This window comes from Scardinius erythrophthalmus (assembly GCF_964197995.2).
Source record: "Scardinius erythrophthalmus genome assembly, chromosome: 15".
NCBI lineage: Eukaryota > Metazoa > Chordata > Actinopteri > Cypriniformes > Leuciscidae > Scardinius > Scardinius erythrophthalmus.
This window is the reverse complement of record NC_138235.1, coordinates 33,988,607-34,010,446: the sequence shown is the minus strand read 5'-3', so window position 1 is coordinate 34,010,446 and position 21,840 is coordinate 33,988,607. Positions and strand designations below refer to the sequence as shown.

The 21,840-nt window shown below is 36.5% G+C and overlaps 1 protein-coding gene across 5 annotated transcripts; it reads right to left on the bottom strand.

Moving 5' to 3' along the window:
• Positions 1–6,560: 6,560 nt before the first annotated feature.
• zfp64 (zinc finger protein 64 homolog (mouse)) lies at positions 6,561–15,784 on the bottom strand. 5 transcript variants are annotated; one of them, XM_081386312.1, is made up of 8 exons: positions 15,648–15,779; positions 14,148–14,303; positions 13,934–14,050; positions 11,630–11,765; positions 11,309–11,545; positions 10,750–10,812; positions 10,396–10,647; positions 6,567–8,524 (listed from the first exon to the last, which is right to left on the bottom strand). In XM_081386312.1, exons 6-8 carry the CDS (start codon positions 10,775–10,777, stop codon positions 7,212–7,214), a joined length of 1,593 nt encoding a protein of 530 aa, XP_081242438.1. In that variant the 5' UTR covers positions 10,778–10,812; positions 11,309–11,545; positions 11,630–11,765; positions 13,934–14,050; positions 14,148–14,303; positions 15,648–15,779; the 3' UTR covers positions 6,567–7,211. The 5 variants fall into 5 exon arrangements, with proteins under 5 accessions (XP_081242435.1, XP_081242438.1, XP_081242436.1 ...); XM_081386310.1 differs by having other exon boundaries at positions 10,750–11,545; positions 11,630–11,807; XM_081386313.1 differs by lacking the exon at positions 11,630–11,765.
• Between the last annotated feature and the right edge of the window lie 6,056 nt (positions 15,785–21,840).

Genomic DNA, 21,840 nt, shown 5'->3' with positions numbered 1-21,840 from the left:
GCTGTCAGAACTGTTGGATATGTCACACAAATATTTATCAAAAATAAATTAAGTAAGCATGAAAAATAGCCCGTTTTAAAAACACCCTTTGGTCAGTGTCACTTTGACCCTCTCATTGAAAACCATTAAAAACAAACAATACTCATAATTGTTTTAATAATTATGTAGGCTATAGAATTATAGAATTAAAATTTAAAGTTAATTGCTAAACACAAATCAGGGTTTAATCTGTACCGGATGTGTCCAACACTTTGGTAACAAAACAATAACGATCAACCAACAATGACAAAACAGTTCATATAAAATCAGTTTGAGGGTCAACGTTTCCTGAAGGTTAAGCTCCTCCTTTCACTCTCCATTTGTTGCAAAAGAGTCAGGCCTGCAGTGTTTCCACATTCAAGGACACCTTTTCTAGATGTGTTTACATCAGATGGAATGCATCTGAATATATGCTTTGAAGGTGAAGATACAGCTGTGAAGGCACTCCTGCATTTTGGGGGGCACTTTACGACCTCATTTAAAGGCTGACATCTCAAACACAGGAAGGAAGGAACCCAGAAGGGCTTTACAGTATCAAGAGGTCCGCTTTAACTTCCTTTCTCCTTTTTGAACCATGCAGCCTAAACGCCCAACATTGTCTTTGCTCTTTTCTCAAATGTTTAGGATGAATGAATGCCCTCGTTATAAAAAGAAAAAAAAAGAAAACATGAATTAGAACATAAGATAAGATCAAATATTTCCAGTTGTTTGGGTGGACTAATGATATTAGGACTTAAAAAAATAGGCGGGAAGAGAAAGAAAGTTAGAGAAGGAGGGGTTGTCTTTACTTATGGGTGGCTGGGATTAGATCCTGGAAGTCTGCGAGATAATACATCAAAGGAAAAGCAGGAGAGCCCTATGCTGTTCCCACATAGAAATCATCTTTACGCATAATGGCATTTTACAAGGGCCCTGCACTAAGGGTCTCGCAAAAAAAGAGGGGGCTGGGCAACTTCCCTGGTGTAATAAAACAGCCTGTGCCAAAAGTTTCATAAGCAATCAAATGGTCCTTATGTGCATTATAAAAGTCTACAAATCACATCCATTTGGATTCGGAAAGCATGCATCTGACACATCAGACCCAGAGTTGTGTGCTTACTCGCGCTCCAAACTGAGAGTAAAACATTTACATATACACAAAGGACGAAGGAAAATTTCATGACGACAGAAATGAGGAGGGCAAAACAAATAAATGGAAGTTCAAAAACAAAACTTACTGTTTTTTTAGCAGTTCCATCTTAACTAGTTCTAACTCAGGGTTAATCAGTATCAGTATTTGAAGTGGACATTGTTTTCATGGATACTAGTGACTCATATAGGCAGATGAGAGAATTACACCACATGTACTGGTGGCTCAACAAACCCAGGAGTTTGGTTGTGATTTTGGTGGATGAATCTCACAAAAGCTGTAACAAACATGTATTGCGGTATTATGAAAATGAAAAGAAATAGGAAATTTAATTTGACTTAATTACGATTTTTTTGACACAGTTTCCCTTCTTGTTTAACGTAATGTAAAAAAAAAAAAAAATCCTTCTCATTTTTGTAATATGACTATTTAAATAACTAATTAAAGCACAATGTATGGAAATGGTGATAAGAATAATGATTGTTATACATCATTCATATACAGTATTTAATGAGAATCACTATTGGTAATCAAAATTTGGAAATGTGTGACATTTATCCGAATCCACTAATCTGAAGAACGAATAATTGAACATCAAGAATTTCTTTTTTTATTCGCCAAAGAACCATATAGCTTAACTAAACGTTTACAGCGAATACATAGTTCTTAAGAAGAAAAGGGTTCTTGTCTGAACCTATAGTGAAACAAAAACCAACAAAGCTGTGAAAAAAATGGGAAACGCAATGAGAAAATGTAGGGTCCGACTTCATTTTATCCTCCAGGAATCGAAAAGTTGGCATTATGTACTAGAATGAGTCAGATTTGGCGGAGAAGGGGTAAAAAAATATGGACATGATGATGTCAATTGACAATTAAAGTTGTTACATTACATTTTGATGAAAGATTATGAACACATAACATAATATGCACTAATTAATTGTGTCCGATAAGACTAGGAACATACATTAAAGTCCCCATGAAATCAAATTTTTTTTTGCTTTTAGTATGAATATGTCTTACTGTTATCTATAACCTACGTGCTCCAAAACAATAACAAAATATTGAACAAAAGCATTCAAAACTGGTCTCTCACTTCCACCAATATGGATCAGTGATTTTGATGACATCACTATGCACTTCAGTTCTCATCAGATTTCCTGTCCAATCAAATGCTCTCTAGAATCCGAAGCTCCGCCCCTAAATTATAAATAGACGCTGAAGCCGCGACTAAAATCAGTCGCTTGTTCATATTTACTATTTTCTACATGGTGAATGACACATAGTGCACTATATAGGGGATAGGGAACGATTCATACAGTGTAAATACGCTTTCCATTGGGGAGAATGAAGTCTGGTTTCACGGTTAGTGTCACGTGATCCGCAGCGGGCGCACAGTCTGCTCCGGTCAGGAGACACGATAGCACAGAGCGGATCATATGTGCGATCACAAAACATATCGCACCCATTTGAATTTCACACAGAATGCTATATTTTAAAACTAAAACTAAAACGCTATTTATAAACTAAACGCTATTGGCAATTTAAAAAAAGGGGAGGAGCTGTTCAATATGTTCCACCCTGTCTTGCTGTTTCAGTGGAAATTTCGTCAATACATTGAATAATGCTGTGCGTTTCAAGGCACTTCAGAGGGCCTTTAAGAAAGGGTCAGTTTTGATTGCATTCATAATGTTATATTCCTAAAAAAAACAGCGCTAGTGAAGCACATAATCCACCACAGCAAAGATCTGTCGCAGGTGAGCTGAGTACTATGATCCAAAGACGATGAAGTGTGATGCAGAATGAATGAATATAGAGACTTTAACGAACACCAAGAGATAAACGCACACAACAGAAGTAATATAACTTTAAAACGAGCAAAGAACTGATGACTTAAATACACAAGGAATGATAATCAACGGAACAGGGAACAGGTGTGAACTAATCAGAAACGATGACAACTACACAGGCAACACCGTAACAAGGGCTGTGTCCGATATCGCCCGCTATACCTTAAATATGGCACTATTTATGGGGAAAGCCATTTGAGTCCGAAATCACAGTGAACATTATCAAGTGCATTTATTAAATAACGAGTGTACAACTGATGTACGCTATGCTCAATGGCTAGAAAATACCCATAATGCACTGTGAGTGTGGCGCGCTGAATGAATTCCCACGTCTGACCAGAAGATGGCGCCCACAGCTGAATCATCCATCCATCCATTTTCCAAACCGCTGGTCCAATGTGGCTACAGCGTAATACCATACAGGTATAAAATCCTTTTTTAAATTGATTATTAAATTGTTTAATTGAGGTTTATACAAGCTAGTTTCCATACCAGAGTTTAATATAAATCTTTTCATTTCTACTGGAGCTAGTTTGCTAAGTTTCAAATGATTATTAAACAGCAAGAACAAACTATGCAAAAGCTGCGCACTCAGTGTCTGAATTCACTCACTCGTTCTCATTCACTCCCTCAAGTGAACTATATTAGTGGACTAATGTAGGGGTCAGTGAATGAGGATATGGGGGCGATTTCAGACACAGGCCAAGGAAACTAGAAACTAGAAACATAACAAGACACTGACTGTAAGGCCTTAGAAACAGAGATTTTTCCAGATATCTGCTCACAGCACAGCTTCATGGAGCGCTGGATAATCAAAACATGGCACGTCTGACAGCGTTTGGCTTTTCTTCTGTTTGAACATCATTCATACGAAGTCACAGAGTGTTTTCTTCAGAGGAGAACAAGCGAGAGCGCGGTCAGTACTGAGCTGCTAAATCTATTAGCACTGACGGAAAAATCAATGTGCTCTTGTCCCTGTGAGACTCCCACTCAGATGTAGCCTTCACTTCCATGCAAACACACGGCTGTCTGAAGAATGCAGCGGGGGACAGTGACAGTGAGGTCGCCAAATATTGACTTCTGTCCAGTGGAGAGCTCATGCTTTTAGAAACATGAGGAAAGTGACCATCAGGTCAAAAAGAGAATCAAAGAGAGTCTCTCTTTTAAGAGACTCAATTACTGTGCCAGAGACCACATACTGGCAAATAACCAATCCAGATAACTGATGAAATCACTGAACAATTATAAAGTTATACTTATTAACAGCAAAAAAGTACACATTCAGTTAATATTCATTATTTAACAAAATGTAATAAAAGATTATGAAAAATCAAACATTTAGCCTCTCAACACTCGTCAAAGGCTGCTGGAATTTATTTCATGTGAGCAATCTTGCTGTTATGAAATCACTGATGATTATAAAGTTAAAGGGATAGTTCACTCAAATATGAAAATTGTGTCATCATTTAGGCTACTCACCCTCATGTTGTTCCTAAGACTTGTTCATCTTCCGAACACAAATGAAGATCTTTTTGATGAAACCTGAGAGCTTTCTGTGCCTCCGTTGACAGCTACGCAACTACCACTTTGATGAACTTTTTGAAGTGTCAAAGTGATAGTAGCATAGCTGACAATGGAGGGACAGAAAGCTCTCAGGTTTCATCAAAAAGATCTTCATTTGTGTTCGGAAGATGAACGAAAGTCTTACGGGTTTATAACAAAGAGGGTGAATAATTAATTAAATATTTTTTGGGTGAACTATGCCTTTAACTGCAAACGTAAATCCAAGCAGAGCTAGTGGATTTAAGTGTGGTGACTTTCATTGTCAAGAAAACACTCTACAATTATACAGTCAATAACTAAAATAATAATAATAATAATAATAATAATAATAATAATAATAATAAAAAAAAAAATATATATTTCGAAGAACTGAATCTACCGACGCACAACCAGCGTTGAAAATGGTTTCCACGACTAAAAAGCATTTTCCCTGATACATTCAAGCAGTTCTGGTATAGCAACCAAGAGGATATTATTAGCCATAAGTAAAATATGAAATGTGATTGTTGTTGGTTGAAAACCGGTGCAAACAGGTGCTCTCCAGCTCACCCATCCACTGAGAGGAAGAGGTCACAGGCTTTATCTGGTTGGATTAGCTGAGCGTGAGTTTGTGGCGGGGGAAATGGCCTGATATGAGACTGGTGGTCAGACATAAGCACGCACAGGCAAAATGCAGCACTCATATTTCATACGTCTCCATCTGCATCTCTACAACTGCCTGAAAGATCTTATCTCGCAACTGTCACTGCAGGAAACGCGATAGTTCACATGCGTGTAGGCATTGGTTAACTGCTACAAGGTGGATATCAGCTACTGGCGCGAAATCAAAGATCATACGAGTGTAATATCTGCATGGTGCACTTTTATTTCCTAAATTACACTGAAAACATGAGATAAGCTATGACTGATGCGATGCCTTACCTTGATCTCTGGCTTTACAGCATTTTGAAGGTTGCACTGACATCTACAGGCAAGAAAGGTGTTGCTTGTTAAAACATTTGAAACTTGTCCAACCTAGCTAAACTGTATTCTTCTATTCCCATTGTGAAATTCAGCTTGTTCCTTTACCAAATGGGAATAAACCAGTAAAACGCCAACGCTTAGTACACTGGCTTTGACTAGAATGAAATAGTTAGTCATAACAAGAATACAACACATGAAGGGATTTTTTTTTGTGTGTGTGACAAAAATCCCTATAGATATTAGATGCACGCTATTTGAAAACTAGGCAACACTTTATAAGAAGGTTTCATATGTGGTTAACTATTAGTTAACATGATCTACATACTATTAATAATAATAATAACATTAATCTTAAGTCAACTCAAAAGTTGAGTAGCCTATTAATATTAGTGCACTGAAACTAATGTGAACAATGAATTGCATTTTTATTCACCAACATTAACAAATGCTTTAAAAACATATTGCTCATAGTTCATGTTAGATAATGCATTATCTAATGTTTGCAAATGAGACCCTGTTGTAAAGTGTTGCATGAAAAATAAGTAGCCTAGTTATTTAACAAACGTTTATATAAAGGCATCTTACGACTTATTTCAGGGCATAAGCAACCCGTTCAGTTTGTGTAGCAAACATTAAAAAGTTTGGTGTCAAATGGATTTTAAAAATGTTTTGGAAAGAAGTCTCTTGTGCTCACCAATACTGTAATTATTTGCAATTCCTGAGTATTTTCAGCATCATTACTCCAGTCTTCAGTGTCACATGATCCTTCAGAAATCATTCTAAAATGCTGATTTAATGATCAAAAAACATTATCATCAATGTTGAAACAGTTGTGCTGCTTCATATTTTTGTGGATACTATGATAAAAAAAAAAAGTCAGGGTTCTTTCATGAATAGAAGGTTCAAAATAATAGCTTGTATTTGAAATATAAATCTCTTGTAACATTATAAATGTCTTTACTTTCACTTTTGATCAATTTAATGCATCCTTGTTGAATAAAAATCTTTTTTTTTTTTTTACCTTACTGACTCCAAACTTTTGAATGACTTATTTCTTGAAGAGTTACTTTTTGGTTACCAGAGCAGTGTTTAACACTAACCACCTGAGAAACAGGAAATACACAAAAACACAACTTAAAAGGTAAAAGCAAGTCAAAAAACTGAAAAAGAAGATTGTTTATTTTAGCCTACTGTAGAAGAGATTTGTCCACATTTGATTTGATGCATAACTTGAAAATGAAAATATGACACCCTGATCCATCATGGCAACCTCTGTTACATCATGTCAGAATTATCCAGAATCTCCATAATAACACATTTTCAACTTGTAAGATCAATTCACGTCTTTGTCAAACTCATAATTATAAGTTATAAACCGTTAATTTTATGAAAGCTCTGATTTCCACCAAAATTGCAGTGGCTATGCTTTCTTTGTATTTCAATGTGAATTAAAGAAAGTAGTGATGAAGTATTTTTGTTGTCATTACCAACAAACTTGCACATTGATTCATTTCCATGAACACCTCAGAGCCGAACGTCCAAGTCGCCATCTCATAATTACAGGAATTCCAACACAATGTGAATGAAGCATTAGTTGGATAAAGAAACAGAAAAATTAACCAAAAAAAAAAATACTATGATATCACAGTGACATCTCATGATTTGCATAACTACGAATCACTGATGTCCACTGTGTTGGAGTCTGAAAATATATGGTGGGGAGACAGAGAGTACTTAATAGCCTGCTGGTCTTGTGTTGAGATCGACAGAGGGAGACTATGAACAAGAATGGTCCCCGGTGGACCAATATCTAAACTGTCTTCAGGCATAGCGTCCTCTGAGTGCTTGGACATGTCCTGAGAAGAGGCACCATCAATGTTCAGTGGTTCCTTTGTGGCGGCGATCGACGGATTGGCCTCCGTTACCACCGTAACCTCAGTCCCGCCCTCCTGGATGAGCTTGTGGAGGCTTTCCAGGTCAGAGCAGGACGTGATGAAGGTGTGTGTGCCATCGGAAGCTGATGCAGAACAGGAGGCGATGAAGTTTTGAGTGCTAGTCTGAGGGGCGGTTTCACCGGGACTGATTTGAGTTAGCAAAACCGTCTGGTGCCCGAGTCCGCCTTCTGGTGCTAGCATGTTGACGTGCTGTATTACAGGGTTCAAAAGCACGTCGTGATCATCCGGACCGAGCAAAACTGCTCCCGCCTTTGCAGCGGAAGCCTGAACAAAAGTAGCCTCCGGTCCTAAAGAGGGCGCCACAATGATCTTAAGATGCGTTGTGCTGTAGGAAGACGGCAAATCGGTTGCAATAGGGGCAAATCCTGCATTTTCTACGGGTTGTTTGGTAACAGTTTGTGATTCTTGATTATGACTTTGTTGTTGTGCGTTACTGTTATGCTGCCTCTTGTGGCTGCGAAGAGAATCCTCCCTGACGAACGAAGCCTCGCACAAGTCGCAACGAAACGCCCGCGTTGCCTCCAGTCTCGCCCGGTAGCGTGAGCTAAGAGGTTTGGGAGGCTCCTCCCCCTTCACGCCCTTACCCTGCCTGTCCGGTTTATCCGCATGACACTTCCTCCTGTGAATTAACAAATTACTGCGCTGCTTACTAGCAAACGAACAGTGCTCGCATTTAAAGGGCCGTTCGTCCGAGTGCACACGCTCGTGGATCTTGAGCGCCCCCTTGCTGGAGCAGGAGTAACTGCACTCGCTACACTGCAAAGGCTGGGCTGGCTGGTGCTGGCGGGAATGGTGTCGAAGGATGGCTTTGGTGGAGCACTGGAAGTCGCACTTTGAGCAGCGGAAGGAGTCTGAGGCGCTGTGCTTCAGCTGTACATGCGATTTTAAGTTGGCCTTCATGGCACAGCGATACTCACAGAGATCACACTTGTAAGGCTTCTCGCCGGAGTGAACCCGGCTGTGACGCTTCAGGTCGGAGTTGATCTTGAATTTGGCGTCGCACTGGTTGCACTGGAACGGGGCGTCACCTGAGGAGGAAGCATCCAGACATGTGAACAGTGTTGCTAGCTGAGCAGAAATACATAAACATGTTTCGCTTGGTCCCCTCAAAGTTGCGTTGGATTTTCTCCTTAGCGTAAAGGTTGCGAGGTCCATCTATCACTGTTTCCCATGTTGGTAGAGTTAGTTAGTGAAATAAATATACAGGCTATAAACTGTGTTCACGGATAAAAATAAAAAAAAAGCCTCAATTTGTTTATAATTGTGGTCTTACAAACTATTCTAACTCAAACATTCTGGGAAAATGTTTTTTGATAAAAACTGGAAGTAGTCGGACGCTTAGTGATGATGATGTTGAAGTTGCGCGACCGTGGTGCAGTTCGTTTATAGCCTACCTTTAGCTTTTTACTTCTGGCGACTGCATTTAGGCTTCAAAATTCATTAAAGTTGTGTTCATCTGTGAAAATTATCTTGATGAACAAAACGTTTAAGTATCATAAACTTTTGTTGATCACAGAGCTTGTTTTTAGCAATAATCCAAAATCCTATTGGGTTTTTGTCGAAGGAGCCAGTGTGTTGCGAACTGCCAGTTGGCCAACAAAGTGACGTCATACCTGCACTACTCTATTGTGCAGGGTTAGACCCTACTCTGAAGTAGGAGGTGATTTAGTTCCCCCAAAAGGTGTTCCTAGAACTAAAATCGTTCCCAGTTCCTGAGGTGCGAAAAAAAGTGGGTACTCCCGCTATTAGTTCTAGGAACTATGAAAAGGTTCCTCCGGTGCGAAAGCCCCTTTTGTTACCAACATACTAATCAAGCAAAATAAAAAGTGTAATTTTTGTAATGTACAAGGCTGTTTAAAAAAACGATGCTATTTTGTCATTTTATAAAATTATTTTGGAAAACCTAATGATGTAACTGTATAAAATTATATAATTGATTGTGTGTGTTCTCAAACAAGAAACAGGAAAACAGTTTTATCTCATTAATCTTCTAGCAAGTTTCACATGCAAGTGTAAATTCTCAAATATCAGTAGTTCCTGGAAATGGTCTGTGTGGCAGCAAAAAAGAAGAAGAAAAAAAAAATCTAGAAAAACGCTTGATTTTTGTGGTCCTTTTAAAGATTTTAGTTGATCTTGTTTTTTTTTTTTTATAACACACACACACACACACACACACACACACACACACACACACACACACACACACACACACACACACACACACGCACACACACACACACACACACACACGCACACACACACTATATAATGCATTATATTTACCTTAAATGTTACCTTAAATTATAGCTGTTAAATTCTACCTTAAATTCTACCTGTTACCTTAAATTATACGTTTATCTCTGTAAAGCTGCTTTGAAACAATCTACATTATTAAAAGCGCTATATAAATGAAGATGACTTGACTTGGTTTGATTTCTCTCAATTCTCATCAAGGCTGCTTTTATTTTTATTTGATGAAAATACAATAAAAGCTGTAATACTGCAAGTTATTACAACTTAAAAATTTTATTATAACTTTTGCATTTTAATAAAACGTAATTTATTCATGTGATGGAAAAGCTGAACTTTCAGCATCATTACAATCTTCAGCGTCACATGATCCTTTAGAAATCATTCTAATATGCAGATTTGCAGCTCAACAAACATTTCCGATTTGTATCAATGTTGAAAACAGTTTTGCGGCTTCATATTTTTGTGAAAAGTTCACAAGAACAGCATTTATTTGAAATAGTAATCTTTTGTAACATTGTAACTGTTTCTCTTACGATCAATTGAATGCATCCTTGCTGAATAAAAGTGTCAATTTCTTTAAAAAGAAATAAACATCTTACTAACCCCAAACCTGAGTGTAACTGGCATAATCCCCTGCGGTCCTCACCTGTGTGAGATCGGAGGTGAACGGTCAGCTGGCTGGAGTTGCGACTGGCGTAGGGGCATATCTGACACTTAAAGGGTCTCTCGTCGTAGTGGATACGCAGATGCTTCTTCAGGCTACTGCTGTCGGCCGCCGCATACGGACAGTGCTTACACTTGTGTGGTTTCTCTCCCGTGTGCAAACGGCTGTGGAGATTCAGCTTATCGCGACGACTGAAACGTTTATGACACAGTTCACACTCGAAAGGCCTCTCGCCTGTAGAAAGGAGACAGACCTCAGCACTTTAATGTTCATCTGGCATCATTTTGATAATGTCAGATAAGTGTAAGATGAACACACAGAATGGAAATTACTAACCAGTATGTGTTAACATATGTCTCTCCATGTCTTTTTGGCCGTACTGAGTTTTGAATGTACAACCTAAGGGCACAAAATGAAATAAAACATCTTTTAAGCTCCATATAGCACAGGTTTTTAATACCTTAAAGGGTTCTTAGTTCAATTCTGTCAACACTGCATCATTAAACATCATCGTTTAGCGCCTCAGTACTTGAGCGAGCTTTTAACGCATTATAGTCCTTCACGTTTATTGCGATCGCAAAATTCTGGCCAGGTGATAATACCTAGAATATCAAAATCAACTGCAGGCGGTAGATCCTTTTCCTATTTAGCACCTAAACTCTTAACCTTGTTCGGGAAGCAGTCACACTCCTTCAGTTTAAATCTAGACTAAAAACACTCTTCAACCTGGCTTACACATAACAAATTATCACATTTCTATAATTCACATCCATTAGTTAGGCTGCATAAACTAGGCCAACCAGGAGGACTTCCAATAACACCCGATGTACATGTTACATCATAAGAAGAATGGCATCTATGCTAATACAAGTCTCTCTGTTTATCCCGAGGTTACCGTAGTCAGCCGTATCCGGTCCGTATCCAGATCAGATGGAGGACCTGTGTCTAGACACGATCACAACGCATCCCTGAATGTCAGAAGAGACCATGTCTACTAGACAATCCTCTGTGAAGGCCTCGTCGACACGACAGCCATCGGCACAGAACCTCAGCAAAGACCACAAGAACCAAACAAGTCCTCCGCACAGACCAATGACCAGCTTCAGCTGCATACTGGCATGAGGAGTCCGATCTTCAAGCAAAAGAAACCAGATGAATATTTGAATGCTACTGATCCACAATCTCGGTAATTCTGACTTCTGAATCATAATCGCACCATGTTCGTTCGTTGGCCAGAGGAGAACTAGCCCCCCCGACTGAGCCTGGTTTCTCCCAAGGTTTTTCCTCCATTCTGTCACCTGATGGAGTTTGGGTTCATTCCCACTGTCGCCTCTGGCTTGATTAGTTGGGGACTATTAATATTCAACAATATTATTGATTGGACTGCACTGAAGCTGTAGGATGAGAACTGAACTGAGAGCTGATCGATGACATCACTGTTTTCTGCAGAACTGCTTTAGTTGAAATTCATTTAATAATTGATGATCTTTACAACAAAACTGAATCAACACTGATCTGACTTCTGCTGAACAATGGCAGTTTTCATTTAGAGCTGCTGTACAGCCAAAATGAATTCTGTTTGCATCATTGTATCATTTGCTTTATGCTATGCTTTGAAACAATCTGTATAAAGTACTATATAAATAAAAGTGACTTGACTGTGCCCTTTTACAAAGTCTTGATTTTGTTTTTGGTGTCTACTAGAATTGCTTTTCATGCTTAAATGTTCACAAAAAAAATATTTTTTACATATTTGACATTGTTGCAGCACCATATTTTACATATTTTTTCTTCCCAGTCTGTCAGTAACGCCAGAGAATGTCTAATAGGAAGAGAATTGGCACTCTCTGCTTACTTCCGGGTTCTGGATTGGTTGCAGTAACACGTCTCTGTCCATGCGGGGGCGCTCGCGAGCGAGTGCAGAATGAATGGAGGTCTATGGCGAAATACCCCTCAAAACCCACTTTTCTCAGGATATAATTTTTTGTCTAGTAATTTGAATGTTGTATTCGAAAGGAGATGCAAAGAAATTACACATTGCTGGGTGTTCGATTTTTTTAGAGTCACTTATTTGGTTTAAAAAGTCTTTTAAAATGTCAATGACGTCAGAATGCTGACGTCATTAGCAGAATGCTAGCGTGTTATGGGCAACAACAACTCAACCTGTAAGAAATAGAAAAGAAATAAGTACTCGTTCATTCAACTTTCGACCTATAACCCATGTTGAACTTGCAAAACCTACAATAAAATCTGAGATTTCTCAACGGCATTTGGGTGAAAGAGACACATTTAGCCGTATAGCCCCATTGACTCCCATTCAGTCTGCACTCGCTCGCGATCACCCCCAGTGGAATTCTAATGGAACTGCAACCAAAATCAATACAATGGGGCTGAATAGGGAGTGCCAAGGCTCTCCGTAGACGGGCTCTGGTAACGCTCAGTTTACTTCCTGTCTCTATGAAGCCCCTCCTTCTGAAAAGCGCTGTGTGCTCTGATTGGTCGGCTGGATCAGTGTTATGATTGGGCAACCGCTTTGAGCGTGTTTGGGAAATGTCCCGCCCCTTACCATAACCGTGAGTTTCAACCATAGACTGTAAAAAAGAATGGACGACGCCCCTTCACTCTCTTCCATTGGTGAAAAGTGAAGACGCCAAAGTCCTAATATGGCGCTGACATCTTGCGCAGATTTGGGACCCGAGTCTGCGCAGTAGTGAACGCGGGACCTGAGTCTGCGCAGAAGTGAGCAGGAAGTAAAGCTGGGATCTCAAGGTCCCGCCCTCACTCCTGCAGAAACGCTTACTACAAAGTTTACTGTGTGAAATAAACAGTTTATGGACATGTAGAAATTAAAGTTGAAGCTCCTCCCGAAAATCCCCCAAAAAGTCGGTTGGTGCCTTGGTGACTACTTCGTTTAGAGAAGCTGTCAATCACAGCTGTCAATCATCATTCCCATTCCCATTTTTCGCATTCCCAAAACCGAACACTTAAACTTAAATCAGTGTGATTAAAAACTACCTAAAATGTCAGAAAACATCTTTGAAAATGTTTTATTTGAAGTGTAATTCGATTGTTTCGTTTCCATCGTGTCCATTAGACTTCATGGGGAGGCGGGGCTTATGACCTATACTGGGACCAGGCACCAGGGGGGCGATCGAGGTCGCTTTGGCTTCACTTTTCAGCACTTGTGCGGCACGCTTGGTTTCAACACACTACTAACTAACTCGACCAGGCCCCACCACTTTATTTTGCGTATGGCTTGGGCGGGAATTATTTAAATGAGGAATATTGTGACGTGTTCATTCACGGAAAGTCTTCAAGACTGTCAAGGCGTTTCCGGGAGTTCAGAAACAGTTACTGATATAGCCTACAGAATGACTACCTTTGGAGTGACTTTGGGCAACTTTGCAGACCTTTTTCATGCTCAAACAGCAGCATTACACACTAAAGAAAGTTGAACAAGTAAAAAAGCATACTAGGTCCTCTTTAAAATAAGAAATGCAATGTTGTTGCTGACACTTACCTGAGAATGTGCATATGTGTCTTTTTTGAGTTAGTGCAGGTTTCAGCTTTTTGGAGGGGGTTTTCTGGGCTCTGGTGAGGGTCTTCTTGACTTTTGGTACACATGTCTGAAATGACTCTAAAAAACGCTTTCATGAATAGTAAACAGTGCAGTCTATTATATAACGAGTATTTATGGCCTTTAAAGTGACATGGTACTTGGAGGTGAAACTCACCACTGGATCCACTGTTTCGGGCTGATATATGAGTCGAGGGGATCTGGCAGCAGTTTTGCTTGTGTGCAAAAAAGAGCTCAACGTTGTTGTACTGCTGTTTGCAGAAGCCACAGATGTGGATGTCAGGACTCACTTCTACTAATAGGTGGTTTATTCCTGTGAATTAACATCAAATAAATATAAAAGGGGGGAAAACATTGTAGTACCTAACAGGGGTTAGTCAATAAAACTGAAACACTGACCAATATAGTGTTGGAGGATTTATGCCTATATATCTGCGGTCTGGTGGCCAATCTTCACTGATTTTACATTCCCTCAGTGAGAGCAGAGTGTGAAGGTTGAATTAGAAGACCAATAGCACAGCTGGACATCAAATATTGCAATCCACACAACATAATAGGACACATATCAGAGTTCAAATTGTTGGTGCGCCATCTGTGACCAGGACAGCAAGTCTTTGTGGTGTATCGAGAGCCACGGTATCCAGAGTAATGTCGGACGAACCACATCCAACAGGAGTAAGTGTCGTCGCAAGAGAAGGATGTCTGAAAGGGCTGTCCAGGAACTAACCCGGATTGTATACAATACACTTAAAACCACAGCTTCGCAACTCACTGCAGAATCAAATGCGCACCTCGACTCTCCCGTTTCCACCAAAACTGTTCATCAGGAGCTTCACAGAGTCAATATTCATGGTCAGGCTGCTATACTCAAACCTTTGGTCACTTGTGAGTCGTGCCAGTGCCAACTATCAGTTTCAATGGTGCCAACAGAGTGCAAATCTTAGGGTGTGGACAATGTTAAATATGTATTGTTCTCTGTTTCTGCCAAGAGTGAAGCCATCAGTGATGGTTTGGGCTGCAATATCATGGCATTCCCTACTGAGCTTAAGAGAGTAGGGAATACTGAATCATTTACCATTAATTTTCATTTTTGTGTGAACAATCCCTTTATGTTGTAAATGTCATTCCCAAGATGAATTGATGCTGTATTGGCCGCAAAAGGAGGCCGTACACCATACCAATACATTATTGTGGTCAAAAACCAGGTGTTTCAGTGAACAACCCCTGTATAGGCTACATATACACACACACACAAACAAACAAACAAACAAACACAAACACAAACACACACACACACACACACACACACACACATATATATATATATATATATAGTAACTAGCAATATATTATATAGTATCAAATGTATATAAAAACCATCACTTAACGTTAAGTTTCATTAACTTCAACTTTCATTGTTTGTAAAGAAATTTATTCAACAACGTATGGACCATAAATTAAGTTTATTTTTATTTTATTTCATTATAAACTAATGACTTTAATTCTTTAATCCATTTATTTAACAGTATTAATATTTGTATAATTTTTGTGATGATTATTCACCTGTATTGCACAGGGCTTTTTTTTTTTACACATCACTTTTAAACAGATTTTTTTTTTCTTGGGTATTGTATATAATAATGATATCGCTTTGTACCTTCTCCGTTGAATGTTGCCATCTGGATCAAGATGCCAGCTGAGATTCGATCCGTGAAGTATTTAATAACTTTATTTCGCGTTTGCTGATGTTGTTGTGCTGTGCCTTCTTCATTTCAAACGTTTTTTCAGCAGAGTTCAGAGTTGATGGTTGGTTTTGCGACAGTGTGAACTGCTTGACGGTAAACACTGAAAAATGAACGGCGCGAAACAGCGCCTCACCAGTCAGGAGAGAAGCATTGCGTCATCGATAGATAGATAGATAGATAGATAGATAGATAGATAGATAGATAGATAGATAGATAGATAGATAGATAGATAGATAGATTACTGCTCAGATTCCCCCCCCTTCAATTTGTAATCACCTTGTGTCTTTTATAGCTACAAATGCTACTGTAGTGTAAGGATCTTTCTTTAACAGTGTTAAGAAGTAAGCACTGCCACGAACAGGTTAAGGTAGGTGTAGCCTACATATAGTTTCACAAAAATGTATAAAATTCACAAATAAATAAAGTGAGATTTGCAAATAATACGAATATTTAGGCCTACATCATTCATTTGTGAATCGCTGCACGCATTTGGATTTCGAAACAATTCTAGGGTCACACACAGACAAATTCATTCATTTTTGTGAAACTCTACATTTATTTGTGGATCTTATTTGTGAATTTAATATTTTTTTGTGAATCTCTTTACATTTATTTGGAATAATTCAACAATTCTAACCCAAACATAAGGTGTTTTCCCAGTAAATTATGTTTCCTTGGCATTCAGTGTGTATTTCCTTCTTCACTTTTTAGACACCAGGGTAATAGGGTAATTCTCATTTAAAAACATAGGGAGTGTGTTATTAATAGGCTACAGTTTTTGCACAGAGCTAGGGTTAGGGTGTTAGGTTTTTTTGATGAAAAGGCACTATATATATATATATATATATATATATATATATATATATATATATATATATATATATATATATATATATATATATATAGTGGATGGTTATAAGTCAGGCAATTAATTTGTTTTGTGCAACTTTGTTTCTAAACTCATGCATTGAGATTTGCATTAAGATTGTGTGTGTGTGTGTGTGTGTGTGTGTGTGTGTGTGTGTGTGTCGATTCCCCACGAGGAAGCATGGAGATGAGTGGCCCTGTCACTTCATTTGAACCCAGCTGAGCTCGACAGCTGCTTAATGGCTGCAGGCTGTCAGAACAGAAGACATCTTAGCGTCGGAGTTTTCATTGTTGACTGTACAGCAGGATCTGGACTGCAGTTACACGGGATGAACACACGGGGGAGTCCGCGCTCCATCCTTCGCCTTGAGCTGTGAGACCACAGGTACGCGTTTGAGCAGCCTTTTGGTACTAAATAATATATATACAAATTATATTGTTATTATATTTGATTTATTATAATTGTTTTATTTATTATAATAATAAATCATTATAATTTGTTTACTTTCTGTAACTATTTATACAAATTATTCATATATATATATATTTTTTTTTTAATACATATTTTTTATAACATAATATATATTATATGATATTATATGATATAAATTATAAATGTATATATATATATATATATATATAAATCAGAAATTTCTGTTTTCATCATATAATATATATATATATATATATTATGTTTTATATATATACAGTATATATATATATATATGAATACATGAATAATTTGTATATATATATATATATATATATATATATATATATATATATATATATATATCAGAAATGTCTGTTTTCATCATATAATATATATTATGTTAAAATTATTAAATTATTATCATCATCAATTTATACTATTTCAGTACTATGCCAAATATTAATATCACATTGGGCACATCCTAAACATTTTATATAGCCTATCAGAAAATTCCAGGATGTCTAATGTTCACAAGTTTATTAACAAAACAACAAAAAAACACGTTCACTGCAGTGGACAAAGCCGAATATATTATTCATTATTATTAGGGTGATCCGAGTCTCACAAAACAAAATCATTCAGATAGTATATATGTATCTATCCCCGTTAGCAGAGGACATACTGACTAGCACATTTATTTCTCTGAGTTATATTCAATAAAATATTTACATATAATTCTTAGTCACCTCAGGCCATTCTGCTCAGGTTGTGGTGTGAAGGCTGTGAGTAATCCCACTCATCATTAATTTATGTGCCATTTTTATTCCCTTATGCTGTGATTCAAAGGCAGATCAGATTCGGTTTTTCACATATTGTGAAACAGATGAAATGAAAGGCATCGTCATGAATGGACTGACACTATTAATTGTAATATGTAAATAAAAAATGCTTTACCACATCAAACATCTAATATATATATGTATATTAATGGAGATGAGTGTCGAGCTCAGCTGGGTTCAATATTAATATATATATATATATGACATTACAATGCTTTTAATACTCTGTTGATGATTATGCTGTCAGGTGTGAGTTTAGATATGGCAGATCTGAGTCAAATCTTGAACTAAATCTCAAAAATATCTGTTTTTATATATTATAATCAGTGTTTGGGGTAACTCATTACAAGTAACTTGAGTTATGTAATCAGATTACTTTTTCAAGTAATTAGTAAAGTAACGCATTTCTTTTTCAATTTACAACTAAATATCTAAGTTACTTTTTCAAATAAGTAATGCTAGATACTTTTTCACATTTAATGACTGACAGCTCTCCTGTCCTCATGTTGAGAGAAATAAAGTGAGGAGGTGTTGTGTTCACTGTGTGTGTGTGTGTGTGTGTGTGTGTGGTTATTTTAGTTCTAGACTAAATGTGAACATACATTTACTCATCTCACTTCTCAAAATGAATAAAAACAGTGAAATGCAATTTCTGAATTTTATGCAAAACTTTTATAACTAACTATATTAAATTACACAAATATACTTTATGTTTTTAATCTCACTTTATTAACCAGTGTCTTTGCTGCTGACCTTCAATGATCTAATTCAACCATACTAATAAGCAAAAATTACTTTAGATTAGATTTAGAAATAAGAGTGTTAGGTGAAAGGTTTGTTTGAGCGGCGCCCTCTATTGTACAGGCGTAAATATGCATTTCCTTCAGCCTGAGGATTATTCACTTCACTTTTGGTGTGAAAGGGCCTTCACATTTGCCAAAAATATAACTTTTTTTGTTGTTATTAAAAAAACAAACAAGCAAGCCCAGCCCAGATGAGAAAAAGTAACGCAAAAGTAATGTGACGCATTACTTTTCATAAAAAGTAACTAAGTAACGCAATTAGTTACTCTTTTTGGGAGTAACGCAATATTGTAATGCACTACTTTTAAAAGTAACTTTACCCACTGATTATAATAATATATTTTTGTAAAAATAATATTAATAAATGTACATATTAATAATTATTATTTGTTAAAATTATGTAAAACACAACAATAATAAAAATAATGATTATTAAAAAACAAATAAATTATGATTAAAATCACACATTCAAATATGCTATATTTCATGAATATATACCGTATATTAAAATCAAATATTAAAAAAAATGTAAAATGTTTATATAATAAAGTTTGAAATGTTGAGGCATTACAAGTAACATGAGCTAAGTAATCAGATTACTTTTTCAAGTAACTGACAAAGTAACATTACTTTTAGATTGGCATAAAAATATATCTGAGTTACTTTTTCAAATAAGTAACTCAAGTTACTTTGTTTCCCCTGTACCGACTGACAGCTCTCCTGTCCTCATGTTGAGAGAAATCGTAAGTTCAGAGGCGCTGTTTGTAAACATGATGGACTAAATATGAACATTTACTCATCTCACTTACACAAAAACTGATTCAGTATTCCTCAAAATTAATAAAAACAGTGAAATGCAGACTCACAATATTACACAAACCTGCAATAATTAAATATGTTAAATAGCACAAATGTACTTTATGTATTTAATCTCACTTTATTAAACAATGTCTTCTTTGCTGACCTTCAATGATCCATTTATATCCAATTATATCCATAATCAGCTAAAAAGATTTAGATAAACATCACAGTTGTTTTTCATTTTCATTGCAGAAATAAAAGTGTTGAACTTTCTTCTCCTGCTTCATATTCTTCTGTGGTCCAGGATTGTTTGAGTGGCGCCCTCTACTGTACAGCCGTGAGTTTACATTTCCTTCAGCCTGAGGATTAATCATTTCGTTTTTGGTGTCAAAGCGCCTTCAAAGATTTGCCAAAACATTTTATTTTTTTTGTTATTGAAAAGCAAACAAGCAAGGCAACCCAGGTGAGTAACGCAACCCATTACTTTACATAAACCGTAAGTAACGCAATTAGTTACATTTTAGGAAGTAACTTAATATTGCAACACATTACTTTCCCCAATGCTATACATGTAGTTTTTTTAAAACAAAATAATATTAATAAATGCATAATTATGTTTAAAAATGAATTAAAAACAACAATAATTATAAATTATTATAATAAAAATTAATACAATTTTATTTTAATTTTATAAAGTATTTTAAAATTTATTTTTAATTTTAAACAAATTTATATAAAAATATAATAATTAATTATATAATTTTACAATTATTATTTTATATTTTATAATATAATTATAAAAAACAAATCATTAATATAAATTATCATTATTATTATAAGACCAATTATTATAACGCTTTATTATTTTAATACATAATTTTCTATAAAATAATAATAACGCTACACTTTTCCATTAAACAAAAGCATAGTGACTAAAGGCTCTCAAGCTGCATAAAAGACCTTACACGTACAGCAGTGAGACATGTGAACATAGTGCACAAGTTTTGGGACGACATGAGGAATGATAACAGAGATATGAATGCTGATGAACTTGTCTAATCAGTTGCCTTTTTGGGTTTGTCACAAGGTACTTAAAGAAATTTAACGAGACATCCTTAAAACCTTAAGAGCTTATTTACTGCAAATCATTCTTGAGCAATGTCAGACAACTTCCACCGCACGCATTAGCAGAATTACAACAGACCATAATACTGACTTAATCAACGTGCTTTAAAGAAATATTTCACAAGAACTGTGGGATTCCCCACGGGAACAGTTTTGATCATCTATTTAAGTTCTTGCAATTCTCAGCCTCCATAATTTCTCAACATCCCATAAACAAATGTTATGCCGTGTTTACATTATTTGTCAGATGGCTCTGTTTCCTGGTTGTTTATGGAATATGGGGGCAGGGATGGAGCATGTTTCTACATCTCCTCCAACAGATAAAAGAGGATCAGGACGAATTAATTGAATGAAAACGTGAGTCAGCACAAGATGAAAGGAAAGATGAACATGGAGACACCTGTAAACTAAACGTTTCTGTCTGGGACATTCTCATTTGAAGAGCCACGCCAGGTTTCACTCAGCCTGAGGTTAGATCAACAGCGTCTCGCAAAATAATATCAGCAAAACTGGGCCGAACAGCGGGGTGATGTGTTTATGACGTGAGGAGGAACAGGAAAAGACGTTGTGAAGGTCCATGTTTGGTTTGAGCGGCATGATAAATTATACACACATGTAGAGTACGAGTCGTGTTCAACGGCTGTTATCATTACATCAGATAAAACCAGACACTGTCTGGAAAGCATCAGATCTCGGTGGACAAACACACTTACTTGTGCACACTGAACATGTATGACTCTATTGTTTTCACACAAAGCAAATTATCATTTCTTAAGACTTTATGCACTTTTAGAATAATAAAAAAAACAAAACTCTGATTATCCCCAAAGAAAGTTTTTTTCGGATTTCTGGAAACGATTTTGTCCCCAAACTATAGCTAATCAAACTGAGGTTATTATATTTAAATAATAATAATAATCAATGAATTATTATAATGCTTTATTATTATTATTATTTTATATTACAGTATATTATACATCATTTGCAATAATTATAATAATAAATAATGTTTTATTATTATTATTTTATATTACAGTATATTATACATCATTTGCAATAATGATAAAAATAATGCTTTATTATTATTGTATTATTTCATATTACAGTATATTATGATACATAATTAGCAATAATAATTATAATAGCAATAATAAATGAATGATTATGCTTTGTTATATTATTTTAATTTGCAATAATTATAATAATAAGTAACTAAATAAATAATTATAATGCTGTA